Source organism: Helicoverpa armigera, chromosome 11, assembly GCF_030705265.1.
Source record: "Helicoverpa armigera isolate CAAS_96S chromosome 11, ASM3070526v1, whole genome shotgun sequence".
NCBI classification, from domain to species: Eukaryota; Metazoa; Arthropoda; class Insecta; order Lepidoptera; family Noctuidae; genus Helicoverpa; species Helicoverpa armigera.
This window is the reverse complement of record NC_087130.1, coordinates 8054787-8064544: the sequence shown is the minus strand read 5'-3', so window position 1 is coordinate 8064544 and position 9758 is coordinate 8054787. Positions and strand designations below refer to the sequence as shown.

The following is a 9758-nucleotide window of genomic DNA, read 5'->3' as shown; positions in this document are numbered from 1 at the left end:
TTCATCTAAAAGGTTAAAAATTATACTACGGTTCGTGCATTTTTTGCTTATTGCATAAATCAACGGCTTTACGCGTTAACTCGTTTTGTACTCGCGCAGTTGCAGTAATACTAACATATCTTTTGACAACAGCAAATATAAATAGTTCATTTTAAATAAATGTTAAAATAATAAGTAATATTTAGCTATGTAGTAAAACTTTCAATTCACATTACTGCTCTAAAGTATACAAAACAAGTAAACTGTAAAGAATATTTCCTTGCTTGTTCTTGAATGTCTATGACGAATAAACATTCTTGTAAATTTTCTTATGTACAAAGGAAATAAAACCAATATTCCAAAGATTTGTACACGACGAATAACATGATTAAATTGACGTATAGTCAGTCTGGCCATAACACTGTTTCATACTGTAGGAGTATTACTGATAAAATCTATATTTCGGCAAAACAAGGAACATACCTAAATTATTACAATATTGTTTTCTTTAGTACCTCGAATTGAGGAGAATTTAAATATCATTTACAGTGACGGCCTATTCTGAATTCTGTTAGTGTATAAGTACATATATTTTGAGCAACAATATGTATGGCCAGACTAGTTATATTTTCATGGAAGACATTGTTCAGCCTCGAGCATGAGAAGCTATGTATAACACAAAATAAACATTGAAAACAAGTGATTTAACATTACACAACAATAACAGTAACATTTTGTAGTAAAAAGCTATTTTCACAAGAATTTCGAGTACTTATATAATATTTATGGTCACAGGAACTTTGGTTAATTAATGAACGTAATATATTCAGCGCGAGTTCATTAAATTATTGTAATAATCAAAATCGAGCAACAAGAGATTTATTAGTTGTAGACGACTATATTGAATATATTTTAGCTGCACATTACAGCAAAATAAACAAGTCAGATGAAGCGATTATTGATAAATCAAAAACTTCCCATATTTTACAATATACATTTAAAATAATAAGTAAATAAAATTGAAATAGACTATAAAGGTACTTAGCAATGTGCTATTAACTTGTGTCTGTACATAATTACAAAACAAATACAAAATGAAACCCGATGAGACCGCTTACAGTAAGTATCTGACAGTTCATGAAGAAATCCAAGTGAAACAGAGATAGTATATGTATGACAATAATACTCGAGTACATGATTTGGTAATTAAGTAATGCGAGACCTTTACATATTTACAATTTAACAATATTTTCACTGTTGCATAACAATTTATAATACTGTTTACACTATTGCTGTATTTAGGCACTTTAAAGTATGGTTGCAATACACAACTATTGCAAAAGGCATATAACAATTGATTAATTTAATAGGTTTAAATGTGTAGCTGCAAAGGAGTAAGGTAACAGGTTATTACTTTTGTAAAAATTGTGATGATAACTTTTAATATTCCTACAAGCAGCCATTATTGTTAGCCAGCTGCTTAATGAATTTAACATTAAATAATACGGAGATACTAGAACAATGCTATGCTAGTACATAAAAACTTCAGTAAATAATTTGGCTCATAAAGATTTGGCAAAACTTGTGTAAAACATTTTATGGTACAATAGTCACAAAACAACATGATATTCTTTGGTATAAAATTGCCCCGAATTCGATTTTCAGAAAATATATATTTAACCAAAAACTATAACATTCACTCAACAACAATCTTAAAGAATATTGGTTCAAAGTAACAATGCAAAGAAATTGAGCTTTTGGAAAATTTTTACTTATGATATGACATAACTACTGAGATCCACAATCAACTGTAGATTACTTAACTTTTTTTTAGAATTTTTTATTCTCTTAAGATTAACATTATAGTAGTTCATAAAAATACACAGTATAAAATAGCTGATATATAAATAGCAGCATACATTGTAATAGCCAAAGAACTGACAGCAAAGAGTTACACATTCAAATTAATTGATATTTCCTTAAAAGTTGATAATGAAGGATTATTCATGAATTTCAGTGATACAAGAGATGTATTATGACAACAAACTGTATGATCAGATCAAATATGACAAAATTTTGTTATTGAATTCAGTCAAAACCAGAAGCAACAGGATTAGCATAGATTCAACTCATTCATCATCTCAAAACTACTACCTAATTCAGTTTAATGAGAGAACGATCTGCTTCCTGTAGCCGAAAGTTATGAAGAGGTTTAAATAAAAATTTAGTAAACTACAGATGATTGTGACTTACGCTACCGCCAACTTTTATGTTTCCACATGTTGTTGTTACCGCTTGCTAACTCAGAGGGAGTTGGTGATGTTCTGGAAGAGTCGCTTGCCCCACCATGTCTCCAGGTCGAAGGGCTTGAAGTCGCGCAGCACTGGGCTGGGAGCCTCGTCCTGGTAGTACAGGTTTGATGGAGGAGCGGGCGATGAGCTGCCAGACTCTGTAACATTTGCATAGTGACGATAATTTCATAAAACAACATATAGTATGTTTCATGACTTCATGAGATATGCATGGTTATCAATTTTTTATCATAAATCAAATCAAAAGTTTTGATATCAGATGCTATAGTTAAATCTGTATTTATCTAGACAGATCTATCAACATGACCTACCTTTTTTTGCAAACTGCAATCTCAATGGAGAGGAAATAGTTGCTTAAGTTTTAACTACACAATTCTATGTATATCTATACTAATATTATAAAAAGGAAAACTTTGTTTGTTTGGTTGTAATGAATAGGCTCAAAAACTACTGGACTGTTTTTAAAAATTCTTTCACCATTCGAAAGCTACATTATCCACGAGTAACATAGGCTATATTTTATCCCGGTACGGGCAGTAGTTACCACGGGACGCGGGTAAAACCGCGGGAAAACGGCTAGTAGTACATATATTACAGGGAAAATATTATATACCTATCCTCTTTAATCAAAGCTAATATTGAAGAATAAGAAGAATTGCTTATATTGCATGAAAAATTTGTAATATTCTTGGTGGTGGGTATATGTATAGATTAAAATTATGTCACGGTAATACTGAGTTGTGGATTAAAAACATACTACAAATATACTTTTTCCACTGCACTGCCACAAAATTGCATTATAGTCAAAGCTCTACTTTTTCCAGAAACAGGTAGTAACAAAGTAAAGTGTCTGAGTTTGCCATTGATACATTGATTAGTTCTCATTGCAATGATTCAATGAGGAATGTATCAATTGAAAAGTCAGTTACAATTAACTGCTCAAACCATGCACTATGGACGGCTTTAATTGATTCAAACAGCAACATGCATTGATAACTATGTCACCAAGCAGTTTGTATTGATAGTCAATACTCTTTGAAGGCTTATCTCAATTGCATAAGGTCACAATTTATCATAGAGGTCTCACAAATGAAACCTTATTCTTTTTAATGGTGACTTTTGTGTAATCAAACAAGTTTGTTAAATTCATGAATGAGCTAAATATCAATGAAAGTTTACAATGTTTATGAATTTGTTACACTGGCAAAGTAAGAATATAAATAATAGTGAATATCTAAGCTTATAGATATGATTGAACTCTTCTTAGGATGATCCTTTAATAACTTTGAAAGAATAAAAAATAATAATCAGTGTTATAATACTTAAGAATGATTTCTTACCAGTTGTACTTGTAGGTGTTGTTGGTTCACTCTCACCGTATGCTGACTGTGTCCAGGCTGCAATAATAACATTTATTTCATACTTATGATCTTAATGCTAAATTCAATAAAAATGTATAGAAATGACCACAACTTACTTTCACTGATATATCTAATGATTTCCTCATGTTGCGGTGTAATCACATGGTGTTGTATTCTTTGGTGTACTGTCTTTTTACCATTGGAATGAAATATAGGCTTGGGCATGCTGGAATATCAAATAAACATTAGACTTATAAGAATCATATAGTAATCGTATTATGCCTATTAGTATGCCTTCGACTGAAAAATATATTAGTCTCCAGGTACCACGTATTGTTGTTATGCAAATTCTTATAAAACTACTTAAATAAGTACATATATTCGGCAGAAGAGGTTATGTAAAAACAGTGATGAAATCCTTTACAACACTATGTAACGTGCGCTTTCATAACAACAATAACTTACTTGATAATTTCTCCATTGTCGGACTCAGAAGACTTTCTATTGTGATCTTTACGGCTGTCCAATCTTTCTAAGTTCTGTGAGAGGCCTGAAATTGAAAATAAGTAAACGATATTTTCATCTCACATGATCACTGACAAGTTCGAACTTCATTTTCAAACCAAATTAAATTGTAACATAATAACTACCTCGTCGAGTTTTAGCTACAATTTTGCTGGGTCCCTTAGAAACAGTATACATTTTAAAATTTCACTCAGAAATTAAAAAAATAAACGTAAAAATCACACACGAATTACGAGACCAACTTTAAACAGCGAGTTGCTATACAATTCGGTGCAGAATCTACCATGCTTTGAACTCAGGTTTATTTTATAATGTGAAATTAAACGCATTTGGTTTTTTTATTTGAAATATTTTGTTTTATTGAATAACTTTATGTTCTTATAAAACAATGTCAGAAAAGGATTGTTTTACAATTATTGAAATTGTGGTTTTGTTGCAGCGGACTACGTGGGAGGTTTGTAAAAATATTTATGGCAACACTGACTGGTCCGTCAAATCACGTCACTCGTGGTTACAATCGCACCATCTGGCGTCGTTATGTAACAAAATTACCGCGTGCGTAATGTGTTGTTGTAATTACAGATGTCGCTTTAATCTCATGCGACATTTTTTAAACCGATTCCAAAAAATGAAGACGTTGATTTCACATTTTAGTCAACTATAAATATGTAGCAAAACATGAATGTGAAAGTCACATTTTCTAACACTCTGAAAATGAAACTTGAGAAAAACAACGAGAAGAATAAAAGGCCGACGACATACCGGTGAGTAGGTCCTGTATGTAACCGGTAAGTCCAAACAAAAGCACAAGACAGCCTTCCGGTTACTTTTGCGTTATCACCCCTTAATCAATCATAAATACATATTTGCCTCGTGTTAAGGCGAGGAAGTGGTCAACAATAATTCCATAACCGGCACGCGCATCTAAGGCGCCAAAAGGGGTCGGAGCGTCTGAGCGGGGCGAGGATAACAATACGCGCGCTAGCTTATGACTAAAAGTCGTAAGCGACAAAATGGTTTTGTAATTTTAATATTTAGAAATGATAATTTAATAAAAATTCCTACTACCATTTTAAAGAGTATGTATATACTCAACTACTAAAAAAGTTAAGAGGCTTAAATCGGTCCCGTTTGCCCATAATATGTGAATCTCTTTTTAAAAAGAGGTATGTTTGATATATTTTTCTCTGTTATAAAAGTTACCTAATCATGTTTCTACAACTAACAAAATAAGGCTTATATCATGAACTTTCAGGTAACCAAGTTGTATTTTGATCCGTTTTGTATTTACTGAGAAAAATTGACATCCTTGGCGCCAAAAATTCCAATTCGTCCTCTTAAACATGATAGGTAGATCCTGCTTTAACTTCCGGTCATAACTTAGAATCTACAAATACCGACATGATTAGCTATTCAGCGATCGTGATATATTTCCCCAGGAAGTAAGTACCTACACTTACTCTTACGTAAGCCCATATATCATGGAGGAAGCAACTAAGCAACTGTAAACAACGTTTGATGCTAATTAAGTGCGGCTAACTTTCAATCAATCGCGCTTGAAGGAAGTGCTGGTATGCACGTATAGATTTTCAAATAGGTTTGAAGCGATTCTGTATAAGGCATGTAGGAACCTATCCATCGACTTCTGTGCGTGATTATACAATAGTATATAAATAGTGTACATAGACAATATTTCCTCCTATAATAATACTTTTAATGTGTTTCGATTAAAATATATCGAGCGTTAAGTCATGCAATCATTTCAACTCTTCTATCTATTGTTTTATAACGCACATGTTTTGATTCTGAATATTTTTCTAAATTGCTGGAGGGCTAAATTCAAAATTTTCGATAGGGCTACCATGGCCTGTCTATTTCATCTATATCGGTACCTAAGCCATAGAAACATAAAGTTTACTCGCTAACTTACTAACCTACATACGAATTATCTACAGACTAATAAAACCTAACTCTTATCACATAATAGGCACCTACGAGTATTGCATATGCTATTATGTAGTGTAAGTACAATACCTAGGTATTGTTTCGCACCATTAACAGCTGTGTAAGCGTCGGTGTCACTAAAAATTCATATTCTCGTATACAAAAGGCTGAAAGCCCACGTCAGGCTTTTTATAGGACAGATAATCCAGCAGAATTTTTGTAGGATATTGTTACCTTCTAGGATTTTCTGACCGACTTCTTGTAAGGCACACCCTTGCACAATTACTATCAGTGTGTTCTAAATTCCTCCTACGAATAATAGATCACCGATTTATTGGACTGGGCGAGCAGTCAAAACTACAGTTGGTTGAAATATGCCAGGATCTTTTACTCATACGCTAGTACCTAGATTTTACCACATAGGTAGGTATCTACCTATGTAAATGCCGGTCTTCAATGAATGCAGAGAGTTCGTGTTGTGAATAACACATGTTATTGAGCAGTTCGAATGTTCGGATACCTAGACTTTCACTAAAGCTTTCACTTTGTTACAACGAATTCCCTTTTGCACTTACGCTGCGATACATTTTGGCTGTAGTAAAAGTGAGTGTTCGATGTCCGTGGTTTTGGAACAGTTAAGGTAACTGGCACATGATACGTAAATATATTTAGTTTTTGCTAGCTTCTATTAATCTAATAGCACTCAGGGTCAGTGTGGTTGCTTTCTATTTTGTGATTGTTTTTTAGATTCTACGGTTACTTATCATAAAGTATAAATCTACTTCAGAAAACATCGCATTGCCTATTTGACTTGACTCTTGCGAAGTAGGTACTTACACTTTATTTCAAAAGAGTTTGTATTTTTCTATGATAAATACATAGGTACCTACTTAGAAAGTTATTGAGTTTTGCAAATACTCTTGGCCTACTAACCCTATATCTTGAAATACAACTCAAAAGAAAACACATACCTACTTAGGACATCTTCCACCTCAGAATACATGTGCATTACCTACATAGTGAGAAAGTTACTTTGTCTGTCTGATTATGACCATACGTTTACCAATAAAATAAAAGTTTAAGCTGAAAGCGCCGTTTTTCTCGCAGGCTTCGAGTGAAACCGGGCAAAACTATAGGTATGATCCTTATAAAATAACAACCCAGAATAGTCATACATAAACAAAAGAAGCAGACAAGTCTTTAAACCAGTTTCAACTTAGTTTTAAAATTACACACACGTTGAAGTTGCAGGCTCTTATCGTCATCATCACACGCGTTATGCCCTAGATGCAGTAAACGAGTTGACTGCGCATGAGCCAGATTTAACGACATTTTAATATGGCCGCGCTAACGAGCGCCGACAATGCGTCTGCTCAAATCTGGATCTAGGTTGCACATTTACCTTAATGTAAACTTTGTTGTACTGCTGATAAAAGTATATGTACGTAAGTGTGTTCGAAGTTACTGGCACAGATTTCTACTTTAAATAATTAATGGACTCACTTGGCTTAGATTAGAAAACTAAGTACGCAGTCTGCGTTAAGTTAGATATTCAGGCATTTATCAGTAAGTATTCAGTAGTGATGTGATTACAATTCATTAATTGTCTGGAGAAAATGCTTTGATCGTAATGACATTACTTATCTAGATGCGGTTGCCAAGATGAGTTTTAATTGATTGATCACTTTTAATTAATTGAAGTTTGATCGGTCACTTTTTAATTGATTGATTAGATTGTGTATGGTTGTGCTGTGGTAATAATATTAGGGCGTTACCGGATTCTTCGTTCCCAATGATTTTTTAACAGCTGTTTGTAATCTGAGTGGCTTCTGGCATCGCCTGTAAACAAACGTATTCCCAATTCTATGAGAAGAGCAGGTGCGATGATGTATTAAAAGCCAACAATCCATATCATAGACTCAAACAAAAGCCAACAGATCAAACATTATTCTATTTGGGTACGCAAAGGTTAACGCTCGGCCGATCCTTTAAAGCAAATGTTGGCTAAGTTCAAACCAATTGATATTTAAACCCGGCTGCATTATGATTGAACGTTATGATCACATTATTACATCGTATTGAGATAAATTAAGAAGAGGGATGTATGGTGGGAGTACTGTGAAGCGATAAAAAACGTTGTGGGACTAAAATGGCACGTGTTGGATTATTCAGTAGCAGTTCCGCGAAATCAAGAACATGTGTTTTAAGCATATGTTTGTATGTCTGATTTGACATTGGAACATTGAACTACAGAGGATATAACAAAGATGAGTTAGTTGAATCTCTGAAGTCTGATAGAATATTTGATCATCGGAGCAGAGTAGGAGATAGACTAACTTGGCTCAGAAGTCTGGGCAGTGTAGTCAAGCATAATCTAAGGAAGGAGAAAAAACAGACCATGATATTTCCATGAAGGAACCTACTCATTTGCTGGTAGATAGATATAGTAGTAGATCACAAAAGGGCTTGCCGATGCATTCGCATCTACTGAAACAAAGTTCATAATGACTCATACGCATTTCCATAGCCATTAATGTGCTTGCCAGTCCTGCCAACGCAATATGATGGCAGAAATAGCTTAAACAGGTTCAGTGGGAGTTTATTCCTGGATATAGAGTTTCACAACGATATTAACTTGATATTAAAAGGATAAATTTTAGCGATATTAAGGACGTTTTATTTCATGCTTTGACTTTTCCTCTTTACAAGCATGAGGGTATTCCCAATGTTTTTTACTGTACTCCAAGGCATAAAAACAGACAAATTTTTTACGTCTTTTGGTATGACGAAAATGATTAATTGATTATGTTACTATAGTAACTTTAGCACCAACAAACTGCAGAATGTTATCCGTTAAATATCAAGACGGAGCGGCAAGGAACTTGTTTTGCAGCCAAACAAGTTTTTTGACGATATGAATACGAAATCACTGCGGTCAGGTATAGGCCAAAGTTCTAAGAACTTATTACCTATAAGAGGACGCACTAAAAATAGCAATTTCTTGAAACCTCCGTAAAATCCAAGTACGCAAAATCTAATAATTAGAATCTGAAAACTTATATGTGGATACTTATTATACCTACGAATTAATTTTAATGTGTTTTTATCAGGGTTTCGAGTTAGGTTATAGAGTTAGTTAGGATAAAGAGTTAGGAAATAAAGGTCCAAATTACTTCGTTATCCTTTACATTTCTCTACGGTTTTTGACCATAATTTTTATGTTTACCCTAACCATAGCCTTATCGCTTCATTTTAATTGTAAATGCAACTTTCCTTGTATTATTTTTAACTAACAGAGAAAACATATTTTGTCGATAAGTAAGTAATTGGTAGATTTAAATAAGTATGTTCTTTGTGCAGTCTGGACCCTGGAAAGTTTATTTAAATATGGTTTTTAAATTCAGATAAGTGATTTCAGAAACAAAGAATAATCAACGATTTTCAGCATAAAGTATAGTATAGTAACCTACTTCCAAAGTAACGGTTGTTGATAGAAATAATATCAGTTTACGTCATTTCTAACAATACCAAAGCATTTGTATTGCAAACTGCAACGAAGTGCAAACAAAAAGAAGATAAAATCTTTAAACAATGGCGTTTCGCACCATAGTTGCACGAGCTAACGGAACCCTAATGG

At 33.4% G+C, this 9758-nt stretch overlaps 1 protein-coding gene across 1 annotated transcript; it reads right to left on the bottom strand.

Annotated features, from left to right (window-relative positions):
* Positions 1-2065: 2065 nt before the first annotated feature.
* On the bottom strand, positions 2066-4462 carry LOC110378375 (MAPK regulated corepressor interacting protein 2). The gene is made up of 5 exons (XM_021337599.3): positions 4303-4462; positions 4118-4202; positions 3769-3878; positions 3632-3688; positions 2066-2428 (listed from the first exon to the last, which is right to left on the bottom strand). Exons 1-5 carry the CDS (start codon positions 4352-4354, stop codon positions 2283-2285), a joined length of 450 nt encoding a protein of 149 aa, XP_021193274.1. The 5' UTR covers positions 4355-4462; the 3' UTR covers positions 2066-2282.
* Positions 4463-9758: the final 5296 nt, after the last annotated feature.